The sequence below is a fragment of the Hippopotamus amphibius genome, chromosome 11, assembly GCF_030028045.1.
Source record: "Hippopotamus amphibius kiboko isolate mHipAmp2 chromosome 11, mHipAmp2.hap2, whole genome shotgun sequence".
NCBI lineage: Eukaryota > Metazoa > Chordata > Mammalia > Artiodactyla > Hippopotamidae > Hippopotamus > Hippopotamus amphibius.
The window spans coordinates 15,830,303-15,852,582 of NC_080196.1; the positions used below are offsets into that span (position 1 = coordinate 15,830,303).

Below are 22,280 nucleotides of genomic sequence, written 5' to 3' on the forward strand. Positions count from 1 at the left end.
CGAAATGAGTTTGAAGGCATTTGTGGCAGATATACCATACATTTTTCTTTTGTATGTCTCCGTATTCTCCATCAAAGCTGGTCTTGTGTAAAGCACGGTTCCCTGACACCTTTGCCTTTACTCTGTTCCGTGCTAATGCCATCCTGGGTGGTGATAGGCAGTGTACTTTCCACTGTTGCTTAAGAGTTTTGTGATTCTCCAAAGCAAATTTCATTTCTACCCTGGGGCATGTTTATTTTGGGACTTTGAGACAGGCAGTTTTCATCTTGGTGACTGGGATTGCTGAGAGAAAAAGTAATTTGAGATGATTTAATGTAAGGTGTGAACATCACCTGCAGAAGTGATTCTCAAGGGTGTTTGCCAGGAGGGGGACCCTTAGCCAGAGGGGAAAGATGGCAGGGTGGTTTACCTGAACCTGGGGAAGCTGGTGGGGAGAGTGTTGTGTGAGCCACTGTTACCATGATAAGGATCCTATCACTCAGATGTCCTGGGGTGGGAAAACAGCCATGGCTCCCTGGGCACCTACACTTAGACTTCGCCAGGGTCAGGTGCAGTTCCTGGTACTCTACTTACACCTTCTTTCTCTTCCCTCTTAGTCAAGAAGTTGCAAGTGAGTGCGAGTGGTTTGAGAGGGATGACCTTGAATTTACTTTGATTTAAATATTTAAAGTATTTTATAAAATCATTCACAAATCTGATTATCATTGTCAATGCAATTATTTGTGACCTATTTCCTAGCTCCCCAGAGGTTTAAAAATAAATGGGATCTGACTTTATTTTACAGTGTTTCAGAGTTTTAAAGATCTCCTTGCCTTCTTGCTTTTGAGAAACGTCATTAGCATTATAGGTCTTGATAGGATTACAGTTGCATTAATTATAGTAACAACTGTAATTAACTTCTATCTGGCTCTTTGTAGCTTACCCTTTCATATACATTAATTCATTTGTACTCCACAGGAACTCTGGCATTACTGATTATACAGAGAGGCAGCAGTGTACTATAATTTGAAACTTAATCTCAAGTTCTTTACGTTCCATTAGGCTGCTTACCTTGAATAGAGGGAAGTGAGAAAGTGAGACCCATATATTGTTATCTCCATACCTCCTGCCTGTTGACTAAGGTCACGGCTCTCCCATTTCTAGTTCGCTTTCATATCCTCACTTACGTGTTTTGTTCCTTCATGTTTCTTGTTTCCTCTGATTTCTTTCCCCCTCTCCTCCTCTTCAGTTTTACTTGCCATTTTATGTTGTGCCAACATAAAAACTTTTTTGTAAGGAGTTAATAAAGATTTGCTTTTTACAAAAAATTCTGCAGACCAAGGGACACATATAGACTGAAAGTAAAGGGATGGAAAAAGATATTCTATGCAAATGGAAGTCAAAAGAAAGCTGGAGTAGTAATACTCATATCAGACACGTTAGACTTTAAAGTAAAGACTATTACAAGAGGCAGGGAAGGACACTACATAATGAACAAGGGATCCATCCAAGAAGAACATATAACAGTTGTAAATATCTATGCACCCAACATAGGAGCACCTCAATACATAAGGCAAATGCTAACAGCCATAAAAGGGGACATCGACAGTAACACAATAATAGTAGGAGACTTGAACACCCCACTTACATCAATGGACAGATCATCCAAACAGAAAATAAATAAGGACACACAAGCTTTCAATGACACATTAGACCATCTCGACTTATTCCATCCAAAAACACTTCTCAAGTGCACACGGAACATTCTCCAGGATAGATCACATCTTGGGTCACAAATCAAGCCTTGGTAAATTCAAGAAAGTTGAAATCATATCAGGCATCTTCTCTGACCACAGTGCCATGAGATTAGATCTCAATTACAGTAAAAAAAAACTATAAAAAATACAAACACATGGAGGCTAAACAGTATGCTATTAAACAACCAAGAAATCACTAAAGAAATCAAAGAGGAAGTAAAAAAATATGTAGAAACAAATGACAATGAGAACACAACAACCCAAAACCTATGGGCCACAGCAAAAGCAGTTCTAAGAGGGAAGTTTATAGCAATACAGTCCTACCTCAAGAAACAAGAAAAATATAGAATAAACAACCTAATCTTACACCTAAAACAATGAGAGAAAGAAGAACAAAGAAACCCCAAAGTGAGCAAAGGGAAAGAAATCATAAAGATCAGATCAGAAATAAATGAGAAAGAAATGAAGGAACCAATAGCAAAGATCAGTGAAACTAAAAGCTGGTTCTTTGAGAGGATATACACAATTGGTAAAGCATTAGCCAGACTCATCAGGAAAAAAAGGGAGAAGGTGCAAATCAACAGAATTAGAAATGAAAAAGGAGAAGTAACAACTAACTCCACAGAAATAGAAAAGATCATGAGAGACTACTACAAGTAACTATATGCCAATAAATTGGATAACCTGGAAAAAATGGATACATTCTTAGAAAAATACAATCTTCCAACACTGAACCAGGAAGAAATAGAAAATATGAACAGACCAATGACAAGTCCAGAAATTGAGACTGTGATTAAAAATCTCCCAGCAAACAAAAGTCCAGGGCCAGATGGCTTCCCAGGCGAATTCTATCAAACATTTAGAGAAGAGCTAACACCTGTCCTTCTCATACTCTTCCACAGTATAGCAGAAGGAGAAACACTCCCAAACTCATTCTACGAGGCCACCATCACCCTGATACCAAAACCAGGCAAAGATGTCACAAAGAAAGAAAATGACAGGCCAATATCACTGATGAATATAGATGCAAAAATCCTCAACAAAATACTAGCTAACAGAATCCAACAGCACATTAAAAAGATCATACACCATGATCAAGTGGGGTTTATCCCTGGGATGCAAGGATTCTTCAGTATACGCAAATCAATCAACGTGATACATCATATCAACAAATTGAAGGATAAAAACCATATGATCATCTCAACAGATGCAGAAAAAGCTTTTGACAAAATTCAACATCCATTTATGATAAAAACTCTGCAGAAAATGGATATAGAAGGAAATTACCTTAACATAATAAAAGCCATTTATGAGAAACCAAAAGCCAACATCGTTCTAAATGGTGAAAAACTGGAAGAATTCCCTCTAAGAACAGGAACAAGACAAGGGTGCCACTCTCACCATTATGATTCAACATGGTTTTGGAAGTTTTAGCCACAGCAATCAGAGAAGAAAAAGAAATAAAAGGAATCCAAATTGGAAAAGAAGTAAAATTGTCACTCTTTGCAGATGACATGATATTATACATAGAAAACCCTAAAGATGCTACCAGAAAACTGCTAGCACTAATGGATGAGTTTAGTAAAGTAGCAGGATACAAAATTAATGCACAGAAATCTCTTGCATTCCTATACACTAATAACGAAAAAGCAGAAAGAGAAATTAAGGAAACTCTCCCATTTACCATTGCAACAAAAAGAATCAAATACCTAGGAATAAACCTGCCTAAGGAGGCAAAAGACCTGTATGCAGAAAACTATAAGACACTGATGAAAGAAACCAAAGATGGTACAAACAGATGGAGAGACATATCATGTTCTTGGATTGGCAGAATCAACATTGTGAAAATGACAGTACTACCCAAAGCAATTTACAGATTCAATGCAATCCCCATCAAATTACCAATGGCATTTTTCACAGAACTAGAACAAGAAATCTTACAATTTGTATGGAAACGCAAAAGACCCCGAATAGCCAAAGCAATCTTGAGAAGGAAAGATGGAGTTGGTGGAATTAGGCTTCCTGATATCAAACTATGCTTCAAGGCCACAGTGATCAAGACAGTATGGTACTGGCACAAAAATAGAAAGGAAGATCAATGGAACAGAATAGAGAACTCAGAGGTAAACCCAAGCACGCATGGGCACCTTATCTTTGACAAAGGAGGCACGAATATACAATGGAAAAAAGACAGCCTCTTCAATAAGTGGTGCTGGGAAAATTGGACAGCTACATGTCAAAGAATGAAATTAGAACACTTCCTAACACCATATACAAAAATAAACTCCAAATGGATTAAAGACCTCAATGTAAGGCCAGACGGTATAAAACTCCTAGAGGAAAACATAGGCAGAACACTCTATGACATCCATCAAAGCAAGATCCTTTTTGACCCACCTCCTAGAATCATGGAAATAAAATCAAGAATAAAGAAATGGGACCTCAGGAAACTTAAAAGCTTTTGCACAGCAAAAGAAACCAGAAACAAGACAAGAAGGCAACCCTCAGAATGGGAGAAAGTAGTTACCAATGAAACAACGGACAAAGGATTAACCTCCAAAATATACAAGCAGCTCATGCAGCTTAATACCAAAAAAGCACATAACCCAATGCACAAATGGGCGGAAGACCTTAATAGACATTTCTCCAAAGAAGACATACAGATGGCCAACAAACACATGAAAAGATACTCAACATCACTAATCATCAGAGAAATGCAAGTCAAAGCCACAATGAGGTATCACCTCGCACTGATCAGAATGGCCATCATCAAAAAATCTGGAAACAACAAATGTTGGAGAGGGTGTGGAGAAAAGGGAACCCTCATGCACTGTTGGTGGGACTGTAAGTTGGTACAGCCACTATGGAAAACAGTTTGGAGGTTCCTTCAAAAACTACAAATAGAACTACCATATGACCCAGTAATCCCACTACTGGGCATATACCCAGAGTAAACCACAATCCAAAAAGAAGCATGTACTGTAATGTTCACTGAAGCACTGTTTACAATAGCTAGGATATGGAAGCAACCTAAATGCCCATCAACAGATGAGTGGATAAAGAAGATATGGCACATATATACAATGGAATATTCCTCAGCCATAAGAAGGGATGAAATGGAGCTATATGTAATGAGGTGGATAGACCTAGAGTCTGTCATACAGAGTGAAGTAAGCCAGAAAGAGAAAAACAAATACTGTATGTTGACTCATATATACAGAATCTTAAAAAAAAAAAAAAAAGTGGTACTGATGAACCCAGTGACGGAAAGAATAAGGATGCAGATGCAGAGAATGGACTGGAGTACACGGGGTTGCGGGGGCAGGGGGTGAAGGGGAAGCTGGGACGAAGTGAGAGAGTAGCATAGACATATATACACTACCAACTGTGAAATACATAGCTAGTGAGAATTTGCTGTATGACGAAGGGAGATCAACTCGTTGATGGGTGATGCCTTAGAGGACCAGGACAGGGAGAGCAAGTGGGAGTTGCGGGAAGGAGGGGATATCGGGATATGTCTAAATACAGCTAATCCACTTTGGTGTACCTCAAAAGCTGGTACAAGAGTGTAAAGCAATTTTTTTCAAATGAAGAGCTTGAAAAAAAAATTCTGAAAAAAATAGTTTAGGCTTACCTTGTTGTAAAGGTGCTTAACTTAGGAAAGGAGTGAGTAAAAGTATTCCTTAAATGTAAGCAACCAATAAAAAGCTAAAGAGATTCTGCAGAGAGAATTCTCTTGGCTGTGTTTTTTAAGGATAATTTTTAAAGGTTTGTAAGATGAAACACAGTTTATACTGTTTTTACTGTCAAATGATTAGTTCAAGAAAATCTTTCTTCCATATTTTTTAAGGATATAGCCTCTGTTCCAAATTCTAGTTTTGTGTTTAGGCCAGGTAAGTATTGAAGCTGTAACCAGAAGGAGTTTGATGTAGATAACTTTCTGTCTTTAATATTTCATAACCAACATTAATTGTAATTTCTTGAATTAAAGTTTGTTTTTCAGTGTTCATCACTAAAGTTTTGAATTACACTTTAAAAACAATGTTTGGGCAGTCTTTTGATTAGATCTGAGAATGCATCTCAAACCCACGTAACTTCTACCTCATAAACTATATTTAGAGGCATTTAATTATTGAAGGTTAGGTTTTTCACAGTGGAGCTCCTTTATACCAAGGCTTAATAAATCTTTTCAGTGAATTCTGGCTCTAGTGATAGGCTGGTTTTAAGAAGTGGAAAATGAGCCAACAGGATTTGTAGCAGAGATCTGTGCTTGCTGTGTTAGCAGTATTGTGTCCAGATGTGCTGGGAAATCTGTGCAGTCGTGTATATAGCTTGTGTCTGGCTTGCTTGGCCTCCCACACTACAGTGTCATTTCTTCTTGAAGCCTTTCCTGATCTTTTTTTAGGAAAGTTGACCACTCTCTCATGGTGATCCATTGTCCTTCAAAACATTGATCAGACCATCTCTGACACGTCATTCCAGTTATTTGTTTATAAGAAGTTTTCCTCAAGACCTTAAGTTTGTTTAGGGCAAAAGTGATTGTGATGACTCAGGACAGAATGGTTTTTTTTTTTTTTGGAGAGGGATATATATTCGGGAAGTCTTTATGTTGTATTTAAATATTGATAAAATAATATTTCAAACAGATTTCATTTTTTGACTAATCTGTACCATTTTGGAACTTTTGTTTCAGTTATGTATGTGCATTAGTGTAGTATTGTGTTGTGATATAAAATGTACATCTTTTTCTTATTTTTTTAAATTTCTACTCATATCACTGTCCCCATTTCTATAGAAGGGCAGTGATAACACCTTGTCGCAAGGGGTTGAGGACTAAGAGTGTGAATTTAATGCCAATAAGTAAGTGTCAGATGCCTCCTTCCCTAACTTCCTCCCTTTTAGGTTTCCTTTATACTGCCTCCCACCTCTCCTCTGTGGCATTTTATACATGATTTGAATAATATCAGGAGGAACTTGACATTTTCATTCATGATTGGACATGGGCATTTGAGCTTCAGTTTTTAAAAGTTAAATGTGGCTTATAAGTTCATTATTCTTGTATAATATTGTTCTCTTTTTTTTAGGAGCTTGAATGCCATCTATTATTAGGTCTGTTATCTGTGCTTTCATCACCTGCTGCAGTAATTTGGGGAATATGGGTCTGAGCATGAGCAGTGATTAGGTTTCTGCATTGCTGCCATGGATGCTTTACTTACTGAAATGAAGCATTGAGTAGCTTTATTGCTATAAATATTAAAGCCTTGGGGCTATTTAAATTTAGAACTCAGGAGATCTGTGGTGATCTAAATGAGAAGGAAGTCCAAAAAAGAGGGAATATATGTATAGCTGATTCACTTTGATGTACAGTAGAAACAAACACAACACTGTAAAGTAACTATAATCCAATAAAAATTAAAAATAAGTAAATAAGTAGAATATGGAAAAAAAAAAGAATTCAGGAGAGCCTACTATAGCAAGACAGCCAATGACCTGAGTTCTTTTTAAGGGTCAGTACTAAGGTGAGGTTATTGACATGGGCTGCTTTGACTCTTGAATATTTTGATGTACACTTGATTTAGATTGTGAAAAATAAATTGGCACCATACAGATCTCCTCCCATTGCCATAAAAGGTGTATCCGTTTGCGAAAGACACAGTTAAATCATACAGAGTGAAGTAAGCCAGAAAGAGAAAAACAGATACCGTATGCTAACTCATATGTGGAATCTGAAGAAATGGTACTGATGAACCCAGTGACAGGGCAAGAGTGGAGTTACAGATATAGAGAATGGACTTGACACAGGGCTGGGGTGGGAGGTGAAGGGGAAGCTGGGACGAAGTGAGAGAGTAGCATAGACATATTTACACTACCAAGTGTAAAATAGATAGCTAGTGGGAAGTTGCTGTATAACAAAAGGAGATCAACTTGATGATGGGTGATGCCTTAGAGGGCCAGGACAGGGAGGGGGGGAGGGAGTCGTGGGAGGGAGGGGATATGGGGTTATATGTATAAATACAGCTGATTCACTTTGGTGTACCTCAAAAACTGGTACAAGAGTGTAAAGCAAATAGATTCCAATAAAAAGCTTAAAAAAAAACATAAAATTAAATGCTTCTGGTAGTTTGCCTCCAGAAGATATCTCCATTTATATAAGAAGACATCTTGCTTATGTGCATTATTTATTATATGTATCCCTTGTCCAGTGTGATGACTTTAAAATAGTTGTCATTAGTTGTACCAACAATGCTGTGCAAATGAAAGAAAAAATTGCCTTAGAATTTTCCATTCCGACATGTTTTCATCTTTACATCTTGCATAGTTCTGGATCATACCTAAATTTCACATCGTTATAATTATAGCATAGATACCTTTTGGTGCAAGCAGAGTTTTGATATTAAATAACGCTTAAACTTTCAGGGTATTTAAACTTTGTATTATGTCCTATCTTAGCTTCCTCTCCAACCCAAAACTCTGGAAACGCACGCTGGTAACATCAGGACCTTGGTAGGCTCTCTTCGTTTATACTTTGACTCACACTTTGAATTGTCTTTTTGGACAGTTGTTTCTAACCATTCTTCTCTTATTTTAATGTCTCTTTTTAAGTGTCATTGTTCTAGTTAACATTTAAATTCTCGATAATTGCTGAAATCTTAGTGGCTGAAATTGGCGCTTGAATTGTAGTGATCTTGTGTTTTTGAATCAATTCTAGCATTTTGGGTAAAGTTTTCCAACCTAGACTAGCTGCTCCTTTCACTTAACCCAACTTCTTTGTTTTACTTTGCTTTCTTCTTTTAAAATAAAACTATTGCAAGAGAGAGTTACTTTTAAGTGTGACTATTAGAGAATGCTTGCTTTCTTGGGAGGAGCCTACATATGAGGAATGAAATTGCAGAGACAAACTTTTGGCTAAATTTTTGTTTTTCTGTGTAATTAAGTAATTAAAAGCTTTTAGAGGCTATGCCAACTAATAACTCCAAGCATCTTATAGAAAAGCAGTAACTTGAGCATTCCTTTCTAATATTCTTAAACAATATTCACATTGATGGAGCTATATTTACTTCAGTGAGAAGTGATGTCTGTGCATTTACTCTTCTTTTTTTTTTTTTTTCCTTTTTGCTTGAATATCTACCAGTCTTCTCTTACCCTCTGCTCCCAGCATCGTGTTGGGTTGCTTTATTAGGAATTTTTCCAACAGGCCGACCCAGAGCTTAGGGTTCAGATAGGTCTTCAGAATGTCTGTTAATAGGACTGAATTTGTGTGAAGTGAGAACAGTTAGTAAGAGATGAAAAAATAACTTGGCGTGAGGCCTCTCTGGTGGTGGTGGAGGTGGGTGGTCACATATTAAGGAAACAGTGATGGCCTCTAAACTTAGGTGGGATGAATGAAGTATTGAAGGAACGTCTGGCTGTTTATAGAGCCTTTAGAAGAAAAAGAAATTAAAGGGAAAAGAAATAAACAATTGGAGTCGAAGCTGCCAGATTACCAGTGCTTCCGTAATGTGTAATGATATTCTAAAGATAATTTGCACAACCCACTTTAGCTTTGAGAACCGGGGGGAGAAAGATTGGTTTATATGTAGGAACATAATTTAATTAATAAGTATTTTGTAGGTAGTCCTGTTTCTGTCACTCAGTGTGTGTGTTTCTATTTATACATATGCTTATATTCCAGGAGTTGGTACTTTTCTGCTTGTGAATGACCATTATAATTGGCTTCCTGCCATGTTGACAGACTGGACTTTCTAGTATGTATGGGTGGGATGTTTTTCCTCAGCTCTAATAATGTTCAGTGCAGTTAGCACTGTGGGATTTGGAGAAGATTATTTGCTCATGAAGATCCATAAACAACACTGAATATTGATTCAACGAGTATAGCAATTGTTGTATAAAACATGCCTTTTTTCATATAGGTTCTTCAGTATTATCAAGTCACAAGTGTGCATATACTAGTGAATATATGAAACAAACTAGGTTTTGGTTTAATACTTGGTAATATATAATAATTTTAGCTAATAAAATGGTTTAGTAACATTCTTTAATGGATTAGATCTAACGTAAAAACCAGCGCAGAATCAGGTTTTGTAGCTGATTTATAAATAACTGCTGAAAGCCTCAGGCTTAAAATTAAATTTGGTTTAACAGGACTGAATTTTATGTGACACTTGTAAGTAACAACTTAGAGACATGTTTATTAAAGATGGGTAATAAGCCCACTGAGACATATTTGACCATTATTTAGAGGAGATTAAATGTGAGTTTACATTGAAAATGGGAAAGATAAAAGATCTCAGAAATAGAACATTTGAGTATGTCGCATTCTACATATGAGGCGATCTTCTTTTTTCATCCTTGTATTAAAATCACATATCTTTATTTTAATCACATCCATCTTTATCCCTCTCTCCTCAGTGGTCTCAGGTTATTGTCAGTTGATCTGGTCACACTGAGCATCCTTGTTCCCATCTCTTCCTATTAATTACGTGTGATTGAAATGATGTAAAAACCAATCACTCTCCTTTTCTTTCAAACTCTGTTGTCCTGATTTCTTTTCTTCCTGTCTTTCTCTTCAATCTAGCCACAAAGGGTGATGAAATTTGCAGCAGTCACAAAATAAATTGGTCCTCATTGAGCAGCGTTCTTTTCCCATCACCGTGCTAGGCACCGGTGTCTAACCAGAAGAGATCAAACAGAGAAGCAATGTGCGAGCATCTATTGATGGTCCTTGCGGCTTGGTCCCTTCATAAGTATAGCATGTTCATTTTCAGTATAAATTTGCTCCAGAAGTTTCCTTTTTACCTTTCACATTTTTATTCCTTTGGCATGTTTCCCTGTTCTAAGTCCTTGTTTCTTCTCTTTTTCATCCCATAGATACACTTTCTTTAAGACATCGTCTTCATCTTATTTTTTCCTGTCAAATTTCAGTTTGTTTTAGAGGGTAATAATTTTGATAGCTGCACATATAATGGATAATGATTTGTAGTATATGTTTTTATTCTGTGGTCTATGGAGTTAATTTGAAATAGCAGTTCTGTTTGCAAAAAGGATTTTTAAAAGAGATGGTATATAACAAGTATAGAAGTTTTATTCTGGTAGTCTGTTTTTTTAAAAAATGAATCATTATGTGGTTGAGTTTCCTTTCTTTCATCTTTGGCCAGCTATAATGAGGGGCTTTTATGTTATTTCCTACTTTGTTTTTAGTGTAGTATATTTTTCAATTAAAAAAAAAAAACAGACTTTTGTTAGCTCTGCCACTCTTTAATGAATCATTGGATTGGAAAATAACTCATTATATCATCAGGCAGAGATATGGTCCTTTATTTGCATGTAGATAGTGGAGATGAATAATTTATCAAATGTTATTAGTACAGGCTCATATTGCTGAAGTCTCAGCAGGATATAATGAAATTTGTCTCATACTAGTATGAAAATAGCATGCCTTTGCATAGTCATTATTGAACTTTTGGCGTCTCCTAGAGAACTATTATGTTGTCATGCCAATCTAGCTCACCTCTTCATTAACTGGACTTGTGATTGAAGAGTTCAACTTATCTTGAAAATCTGTGAAATCTGGTATGCCAAATGATTGCTTGAGTCTAGCTGTGTTTCTCCATCAGAGCAAGAATTTTCAGAATGAATGAAGTACTTAATGTTTCTTATTAAAGCCATTAGTACAAAAAGGCTATGATGGATGTTTTTATTACTTCTGGTCCTGAAAAGCTGTCTGTGCAGGAGGTGTTTAAGCAGTATATCTTTCTGAAATGAGGGGTGATGAAACACACATATAATTGCTTAGAATCTTATATCCGTACTAATTGTGTATTTGAAGTTATTTTATATAATTGCTTTTAAAAAGTTGGCATTGATTAGCTTGCAGCATGACTGTGTGAGAAGGTCAACAAGTCTCCCCACAAGCAACAATAAAGCAGGACAAATGGTCAAAAACAAGCCATTCTAGCACTCTGGAAATTGACTAAAAGCAGTCAGCAAACTGAGAAGTGTTTGTGCAAACGACTGAACTTTGGGTAAGCAAAGTGTGAGTCTGTGGTGTTTGTGCCTGGCACTACTGCCACTTTGCTTCCTCAGCTCTGTGCACAAGCTTGTTCAGCCAGGGCAGGGCAGGCTGTGAAAACCAGCAGCTTCACTGCTGCTCCCAAAAGGCTCGGTTGAGTTGGAGGACAGTGAAAGTGAAGATTTTTGTGGCAAGAGACTGGGGGTGGGTGGCTTGGGGGGCTATGGGATGGGGTAGCTCCGGCTCTACACACCTGAAGTTGTAGGCCTGTTTGGCAAAAGTAGTAGACAGACAGACTAGCCACGGATTTAGCAGAGACTTCTGGGAAGTGAGGCAGAGACAGGATGCTTGGTAAGTCTCCACAAACTGTAAGTTGATTGGAGGTTGTGCACAGAGACAGCAGGGACTGGAGTGGGCCCAAGCCACCTACGCTTATCTGTCAGCTGGAGCCTGCATGCACATCCCGAGAAGGTGCGAGAGGACCCAGGAAAGCCCAGGAGAAAGTAAAAGGTGGGGCAGACTTGAAAATGGCCCTAAGTATGAATGCTTTTGGCTCATACACAGATCAGTCAACACGTAGTTAGGAATCTTATTGCCTTAAGGTGTTTGAGTGTATGTGTGATCAGTCCCTGACTTAGCTTTGCTATGCAGATACAGAATTGACTGCTGGGAAGTTATGCTTGGGTGGGGAGAAAAAAGCCAAAAAAAACTAAGAATGGAGATCAATGACCATTCATTGTGGAGACATAGACTTCATAGATTTAGTCCAGATGAGTTACTAAAAAAGGCAGCAGTAACCTTTGGGGGATAAATCTGAATTTAGAGTTGCTACAATATATTACCTAAAATTTCTAGTATTTAACGAAATATTACAATACACACGAAGAAACCAAGTATATAACCATATTCAAGGGGGAAAAAGCGGTCAGTATTGATTGTTTATGAGTGGCTAGAAATGTTGGATTTAGCAGACAAAGACTTGAAAGAACTAAGTGAAACGATGTTAAAAGCATTTAAGAAAAGAATGATGACAGTGATTTGAATAAAGAATCACAAAATGATAGAAATTATAAAAGAGAGCCAATAGGAAATTTGGAGTTGAAAAGTACAGTATCTGAAATGAAACATGCATTAGAGGGGCTGAAATGCAGATTCGAGATGGCAGAAGAGAAAAATCTGTGGATAGACCAAGAGAATTGATTTGATTTGGATAGAAGACCAGAAGGAAAATGAAAAGGGCCTCAGAGACCAGTGGGACAACATCTGGCACATCAACAAATGTGTCATGGGAGTCACAAAAGAAAAGGATACAGTAAAAAAAAAAACAGCAGCGATGACAGTTTTAAACAGTACTGAATGAAAATGTACCAAGTTTTATGAAAACCATTCCTTTTGGATCCAAAAAGCTAAATGAATTCCATGCAGAGAAATCGCAGAGATCCACACCTATACACATCATAGTCATTGTTGAAAGAGAGGGAACACCTTGACAGTATAAGAAAGAAATGACATACTACGTACAGGAGAACAACAAGATTAATAGTTAACTTCTCATAAGAAGCAATAGAGGTCAGACAGTGGAGTGATATATTCAGTGCTCAAAGAACAAAACTGTCAGCGAAGAATTCTATATCCAGCAAAAGTATCATTCACAATAAAACAAAATAAAGACATTTCCAAATAAAAAAATTGTTGCTAGCAGACTTGGTTTACAAGAAATACCAAAGACAGTTTTTTCAGGCAGAAAGTGGTACCAAATGAAAATTCCCAGGAGGAAATGAAAAGTACTAGAAGTGGTAATTATGTGGGTAAATATATAGTACTTTATAAATATATGTTTTCACATTTTTTTTCTTTAAAAAAAATACAATTATGCTGCCATAAAAAGGAACAAAATTGAGTTATTTGTAGTGAGGTGAATGGACCTAGAGTCTGTCATACAGAATGAAGTAAGTCAGAGGAAAACAAATACCGTATGCTAACGCATAAGAATGGAGTCCAGAAAAATGGTAATGATGAACTTATTGGCAGGGCAGGAATAGAGACACAGATGTAGAGAGCAGACTTGAGGACATGCGGGGGAAGGGTAAGTTGGGACAAAGACAGTAGCACTGACATATATACACTACCAAATGTAAACTAGATAGCTAGTGGGAAGTTGCTGCAGAGCACAGGGAGATCAGCTCAGTGCTTGGTGACGACATAGTCAGGTGGGATAGGGATGGAGGGAGGATCAAGAGGGAGAGGATATGGGGATATAGGTATACATAGAGCTGACTCACTTTGCTGTACAGCAGAAACTAACACAACATTGTAAAGCAATTCTATTCCAATACAGGTGAAAAAATAAAAATAAAAAAATATACAATTATGTAAAATTGTACTATATTTTAGGATTTATACAACTGTATTAATATGGGTGATGACAGTGGCACAAAGGAGGAAGAAGGAAAAGAAATGATGCTAGGACAATTGAATATACATGTGCAAAAATAAACTTAGAACTTTATTATACACAGAGTAACACAGTATACCCTAAATTTAACTGTAAGAGTGAAAACAATAATACTTGTGGAAGGAAACCTAGGAGAAATCTTTGTGCCCTTGGGCTAGGCAAAGAGTTCTTGGATATGACATCCAAAACGTGAGCTATAAAATAAAATATAGATAAATTGAACTTCATTATATTAAAAAACTTTAATTTTCAAGAGATGCCATTATGAAACTGAAACTATTGAAATAAGCCACAGACTGACATAAAACATTTAGAAATCATATATCTCATGTAACCAGAATATGTGAAGAATTCTTGTAATTCAATAATAAGACAAATACTACAAATTAAATATTGGCAAAATACTGGAGTAGACATTTGTATTAGTGAGGATTCTCCAGAGAAAGAGAACCAATAGGGGTGTGTACATGTGTGTCTAAAGAGATGTACTATAAGGTATTGGCTCCCACCATTAAGGAGGCTGAGAATTCCCAGTGTCTGTAGTTGGCAAGGTGAAGACTTCAGAGGGCTAATATGTAGTTCCAGTCTAAGTCCCAAGGCCTGAGAATCAGGAGAGTTGATGGTGTAAGTTCCAGCTGGCAACTGGGCAGGTATGAGACCCAAGAAGAGCTGATATTTCAGTGCGAGTCTGAAGGCTGGAAAAGACCAGATACTCAGCTCAATAATCAGGCAGGAGGAGCTCCCTCTTACTCAGCCTTTTTGTTCTATTCAGGTCTTTGATTAATTGGATAATGCCCACCAGTTTTAGGGAGAGCAGTCTGCTGTACTCAGTCTACTGATTCAAATGTCAGTCTCATCTAGAAACACCACACAGACACACCCAAAGTAATGTTTGGCTAAATGTCTGGGCACCCTGTGGCCCAGTTAAGTTGACACGTAAAATTAGCCATCACAACATTTTACCAAACAGGAATACAGTAGACTAATCACACAAAACAGTGCTCAATATCATTAGTCATCGTGGAATGTATATTCATTCAAAGCACAATAATATGCCACTACAAGCCAACTAGAATAGCTGTTGTCAGAATTTACAATATGAGGTCTTGGTGATGTGGAGAAACTCAAACCCTCACACGTTGCTGGTGGGATATAAAATGGTAGCACTTCTTGGGAAAACAGTTATTTCTTATAAAATTAAATATAAATTTACGACACAACCCACAATTCTTTTCCTAGGAATCTATCCAAGAGAAATGAACACATATGTCCACATGAAGATCTGTATTAAAGTATTCAGAGAAGCATTATTATAAAAGGTGTTAAGTGGAAACAGCCCAAATGTTCATCAGCTGCTTGATAGATGAGCAAAATGTAATGTGTTTGGTATGGGAGCAGGGATAGACCATAAATAAGCTTGAGGGAAACTGGGGTGTGGAATTGTTCTAAAAATGGGTTGTGATGGTTATTTATTTAAAATCATTGAATTTTGTACTTACAGTGAGTTTATAGGATGTACTTCAGTAAAATTATGAAAAAATAATATGTATGTATATAGAGAAAATGATAAAGTAAATATGGAAAATAATAATTGGGGAATGTCAAGGAGATGGAAGTTTTGTACTATTCTTCCAACCTTTCTGTAACTCTACAATTAATTTAAAATTTTAACAAGCCTTAGAAGTGTTCTGATTCTTTTGTAATTAAAAAAAAAAAGTTTAAAAGCTTTTGTTTGTTCTTAAAAGTCCAACCCTAAAGTGTCATTTTATCTCAGCTTTTTAATTCTTGACTTCTTTGATTTAGATGATCTGCTTTTGCACTTGGGCTACGGGGCCAGTGCCCAAGTGAATCCTTCGGGTGTCATATATTCACATATCTGGTCTACGTTAGGGACCATTCGTACCTGTGGAAGGACACTGAGGATATTTCTGTTTCTCTCAGCTGTGCAGTATGAATGTGCAAATATTCTAGCAAAGTACTTTTGACTGTAAGACTTGAACACAGCCGCCTTTCCCTTTGGTAGTATTTCTTAGGTTCAATGATCACATCTTCTCTGGGTTATTTTTGTTTTCATAAAAGAAAAAGTTAAATGCAAATATTAACACATTTGCTGAAAGTGGCAAATTAAAGTGAAGTTGTATGATTCATACTGCTGTATATTTCTTTGTTTTATTTGAAGGTCACTCTGTGAGACTGCTGGGTCAGAAAAAGGATAATGGAAAACGGTTGGGGGGAGCACGGCTGGATTTGCCAAAGATTAGGAAGAATCCACTGATAGAAATCATTTCCATCAATACTGGGTAAGCTTCTCTCTCACTTACTCATAAAACATTCAATATACCTCATGAATTCAGTTTTTTTCCTGGCTGTATGACATAAAAAAGTAGTTGAACATTTCCATGGGAAAGAAAAATCAAAAGTGAACTTTTAAAAAATCAGACATGAATATCGTTCCACCTAAGATGTTCCCTGTATGCAGTTGCACTTCTGTTTGCAGCAAGGGTCTTATCTTTGATTAACATTATTCTAACGTCTCCTTTTTGGTAATAAACATGGATTTTATTTTCCAGCTCTGCCTTTGGTTAAAATCTTTTTAAGAAGAGTAATTTCATTCTGTGAAATGGTTAACACACCCATCATCTTTGACTGTCTTTTATAGTAAATATTGTCCAAGATCCTAACCATAGTTTGATTGTTAACTATCTGAAATGAATATTTTTAAATGTTACTCTTATGAGCCTTAAACTGCAAATGAACATCGTGACTGAATATCAAGTATTCTAATTGCCATGTTGGTCTGAAGTTCTGCCTGACTGTGACTCCTGGTGTAATCAGTCTTACTTGGTTTTATTTGCATTTGTTGAATTTGGTTCCATTAAATAATGACTCCTTTTGAAGCAGTTACTTATTTCCCAATTTAATCTCTATTGCTATAGTCTGATAATAAATTTAAATTTAAACCTCAGGAAATCCCTCCATGCATACAGTTGCCTCACATTTCCTATAGATTTAAGCCTTCCTGCTCCTTTAAAATTTTATCCTCCTTCCCTCTTTTTAAAAATTGTTCTCCTTATGCTCTTTGCTTTCTTCATGCTCTTTCCCATTGAGAACCGGTGAACTTACCTTTCCTGCTCCAGCATCTCTCTGCCTCTCTACTAGCCACTGCCGTCCTTTCCTCCTGCACAGCTGCAGCTGTATTTGTCACTTGTCACCTTTTCTCTTGTCTTATCATCCACCTTCTGGTTCATCCCCGCCACTGCCGCCAAAGACTGCAAATGTTGAAGGAGATGTTTGGTTTTTCCCTAAAAGTCCTTGGGGACTTTCAGTTGACTGCGTGAACTTGTCCAGGACCAACGTCTGGCCTTTGGTGTGGAAGATTCAGAAACCTGGGCTCGTCAAGCTCAGAGACTAGTGACTAAGTCATAATTTAACAGTCAGAAACATAGTTGTTACATTGACTGGAGAATCTAATAGATTCTTTGGAGCCTGAGCCAGGTTTCGAGGGTAAGGCTGTTTGCTGTTTCCTCTGTCTCAGTCCCTCTTCTCCTTCCTTCACTTCCTGCATCGCTGACGTTGTTGTTCTGACTCCTGACTTCCTATTAAAATTGCAGCATCCCTACACTTCCTGTCCTCCATATTTGCCTGAATGTCCTCTGTACCATACTCAGTATTGAAATAGACATATGTCCATTTGTGTTGTAATTGTCTGTCTCCCCTCCCTGGCATGTAATAAGCTCCATGAGGGTGGGGGATTGACTTTCTTGTTTATCATTGTATCCTTAGTACACAGAAGTATGTACGCAGTAGGGATTTAATAAATGTTCACTATGAATGAATAATTGAGTTTTATAATTTGCAAGTTGCATGGGATTGTGTTAATTCCTTGTCACAGTACAAATTGCCTTGCCAATTGCACAATAATACTTGGAGTTTGGCTAAGCCTACTTTCTTGTGAATAATGTCTTTAGAAGGGCAAAGTCTAGATGTTTCCGATAATCTCATTTAAAAACAAATGCAGGACTGATCAACTCCTTTTTGACTGGCACATTCCTTTAAGTATGTTAGTATTTTAGGGCCTGTCAAACTCTTTTATATTAGAATCCATTATATTAGAATCAAGGTGACTTTGTAGCTACTTGTGACCTATTGAGTGTCGATTTTAACTGTTTTCAGAGATGCTTTATATTTTCAGCCTCTGTATGTCTGTGTTTTGTCGCTCCCCACCTTACACGCCAGTATTCAGTCACACTGAACTGCTTGAAACTCTCAGGTTCAGGGTCCTTCTCTGTCTTGACTCCAGGCCTCTCTGCGTGCTGCAAGGGTCCCCTGGCGTGTCTTACCATTTCTAGCCTCACTGTGGGTAATCCTGCTGCATGTAGTCGTGTGCCCCTTTCCATGGGTGGCTGCTTGTTCCTCTCTCCTTCCCCTGTGCATCTACAGCATTCCCTATTTACCTTCACCACGGCACTGCTCAGAATGTATGATTTATGTTTCCTACTCAGTTATGAGCTTCGTGAGCTCAGAAAGTATTTAGTTATCGCTATTATTATCTCTGACTTCAGGGTCTAGTACAAAGTGAGTACTCTATAAATGTCGAATTCAGGGTTGTATTTTAAAGCCATTACTAATTTATTTTGCCATCTATTTTTCAAATTTTTCCTTAGACAGCCATTTTAAATAGCATCAAGTTAAAATTTTTCATGTTTATAATCTGAATTTTTCTTCTCTTGGATTTTTTTTTAATTTATTTTTTTATTTATTTTATTGGCTGTGTTGGGTCTTTTTTTTTGCTGTGTGCGGGCTTTCTTTTTAGTTGCAGTGAGTGGGGGCTACTCTTCGTTGTGATGCGCGGGCTCCTCATTGCTGCGGCTTCTCTTGTTGCGGAGCACGGGCTCTAGGCACGTGGGCTTCAGTAGTTGCAGCACATGGGCTCAATAGTTGTGGCTCACGGGCTCTAAAGTGCAGGCTCAATAGTTGTGGCGCACGGGCTTAGTTGCTCCACAGCACGTGGGATCTTCCTGGAGCAAGAGTCGAACCCGTGTCCGCTGCATTGGCAGGTGGATTCTCAACCACTGCGCCACCTAGGAAGCCCTCTTCTCTTGGATTTAATGTTTCATAAAATGAGGCTATAGGCTTTTTAAAGCTCACTGGATATTTCCTTTCACCCTGTCATCTTCTCCCATCTCTCATGTTACAGCATAGAATTGCCCCATAGTAAGTAAATTAGCAAACATTCTTTTGCTATTAAGAGAATTCAGTCCATACTGACTCATTGAGATAAGAGTTTCTGAACTTCTCTGACTACTAATCATTTTCCTGAATCAGTTGCAGCCTTATCACTTGTTCTCAGATGAAAGTATCTCCATGAGTGTTTGTTGACAGTATCACTCTTAACATCTTTACCTTGAATTTCATTTATTTTTTTACCTCTGGTAGAGCTCATTGCTTTTTTCATTTACATTTGAATGTTTTAAAAGAGTGCTACGGATAATTATTTCTTTCAAGCAAAAATTATCACCTCCATCAAAACCTTATCCTTTTCAAAGTTTTATGGCTTTCAAACTAAACATGGATGTATAAGTTTCATATAAATTTCCTATTCATCAGTTAGGGAAAGGATCCCATTTGCTTCAAGTTTTATTATATGTATTGGTAAATTAGCAAAGTTACTGTTAAACTCTACAAAGTTGTAATGCTTTGTTACATTTCTAACTTAAAATGTAAAAGGAGTATGTATTAGTTGCTCTAGCCAAGGAAGAAGTTGAAAATTTCAGATCATGCTAGATTGTGGATGAGCTGAGATGATTACTTATTTGATCACATTGTGTATAATAAGAGTACCTTTATTTCTTAAATAACGTGTATCTTTTCTTTCTATACTCTCTCTTAATTTTATGTTCAGTTATTCACCCCACTTATGTTTGCTGTAATGCATATGTAGATTTGGTCTGTTCGGTTCCTTGTCCAAATTTATAATGTTCTTCTTCTTCTTTTTTTTTTTTTTTTGAGGTGAGCCTTTTGAGATTATCTGCCCCTTATCCAATATCACTCTTATTTCTAGACTGTCCCTTATGGGGTAAGGACTCTGTAGACATGAATAGGCACATGTTTGTCTAATAGGATGAGAGCTATATCGACATGACTCTGAAATACAGGTGAGAATAAAGTTAATCATTACTAATGTATATTGAGTACTTAATGTGTGCCAGACACAATTCTGTGAAATGTATATTTTTTCCTGTATTTAGTCCCCACAACAGCCTTATGAGATTTTTTTAGTGGATGAAGAAAGTAAGTTACAGAGAGGTTAGGTAACTTCACACTGTCATGTAGCTGGTAGGTGACTGAGACTTATCTATTGCTCCTGTCAGATACTTTTGTGGGTTCACAGGAGCAAGGGATGATATTAAGTGTGGGAACAAAATAATCTGCGTTATAGGGACATTTGAAATGAAATTTCAGCATCTATAGGTCACCCACATTGCTTGCTTATGCCTCCCATAGCAACCCAGCCAGGAAGGAATGAGAACCTGGGTGGTAGTTTTGGGAATGAAAAGCAGGGGTGGCAGTGCTGTGTAATGGTTAAGAAGATGGGCTTTGTTATTCTCCAGTGGATTTATTTGTAACCATGGATCTGGAAGTCCCAAAGAGTGGCTGGAGCTAGAAATACAAGGCTAAAAAGAAGCTTTAGTTGGAGGGGTAAGAGTTGAGGTCAGTGAAGGTGAATGGTCAGGGCCTGTGTGTAGGAATTAGAAGGAGAGAGAGGAATTATCTGTGAAATAGAATTAGTTAGAGGCGAAGGTTTTATGAATATGCAGTGTCTAACTATCAATTACTTCTGATTTCTTGAGGAGAAGTAATACCAGGAGAGGTGAATCATTTTAGAAAGAGTGGGAAAATTAGAAACCACGTTAGAAATTAGTAGGCTTTATTGGGCGATTGGGATTGCCATATATACATTACTAGTAAGAAAAAAAAATATCACATTGTACGCTTTAAATATATGCAGTTTATCGTATGTCAGTTGTACCTCAATAAAAGTTCTTAAAGGAAAAAAAAAGAAATTAGTAGGCTTTTCTACAGGAGGAATGCTCTTTGATGGAGTTCGGCTATAAAGTGAGAGACGTGGTCTTTACAGTACAAAGATTTTTCTGTCTGAGCCTGTTTAGAGGCAGAGGGGTAAAGATTAGAAATATATTGACAGGAGAAACTGTTTAAACAGGAACAGTTGTGAACATAGAAAGGTGAGTATTGGACAGAAGGACACTTTCATGCTTCCTCAGGGATAAGAGTAAGGACGTAGATTTAAGTGTAGAACTTAGTTCATTTTTCTTAAAGGTCTTCACCGATTTAATTTAGAGAAAGGTGCTCAGTTCCTCCATGCCGTCAGGCAAAATGGAGGGTGGAGGGTTCAGTGTCACGTCGCTTTATCTTTTGGTTAACACACTGTGGTCTCTTTTTGATGCCACTGACTTGAGAGAAAGCCAGTTCTCCATCAGAACTCCCCCTCCTTCCAGGATATGTCAATTTCCTCCTTCCCCACTTTCTTCCCTTTGGTGGTGGTGTTGAGCTGATACCTACCCTATGAATTTTCTATCAACTGCAAACTATGTCTAATCTGAGATTCTACTTAAGTATTTGGCCAGAAATAATCTTGTTTCTGGGGTAAATATATGACGTTTGAAGGATCATGCCAGAGTGTTTCATTTTTTTTTTTTTTTTTTTTTTTTCATTTAATTCGTGGCCTGAAGTCATGATTCTGATGCACAATAGAGTAGGAAGTGTGTGGATATTTATGTAGAAAAGTATCAGCCAAGTGCTATGGCCAGTGTAGTGGGGAGTCAGCATGTGCAAAGGAGGAAGAAGTGAGCTGAGGCTGAAGAGCTCAGTGTCTGTCAGGGGGCCCCATTTGTGCCATTGCCTTATTTTTTTCTAGCAGTGAGAATGGAGTGTGGAGACAATGTAAGATAGAGGACACAATGTTAAAAGTCAGAAATTGGGCCATGAAGAAAATCCCTGCTTCATTTTGCCCTCTCTGTCACTATTAAAGTCATCATTTTTGACAATCCTTGGCAATTTT

The 22,280-nt window shown here is 37.4% G+C and overlaps 1 protein-coding gene across 14 annotated transcripts in view; it reads left to right on the forward strand.

The window, feature by feature from the left end:
• CDKAL1 (CDK5 regulatory subunit associated protein 1 like 1) overlaps positions 1-22,280 on the forward strand; it is a 623,539-nt gene that overhangs the window by 198,296 nt on the left and 402,963 nt on the right. For all 14 annotated transcript variants that reach the window (XM_057700490.1, XM_057700500.1, XM_057700489.1 and 11 more), the window contains one exon: positions 16,380-16,500. In XM_057700490.1, coding sequence (XP_057556473.1) covers positions 16,380-16,500 — 121 coding nt within the window. The remainder of the gene's footprint in view (positions 1-16,379; positions 16,501-22,280) is intronic.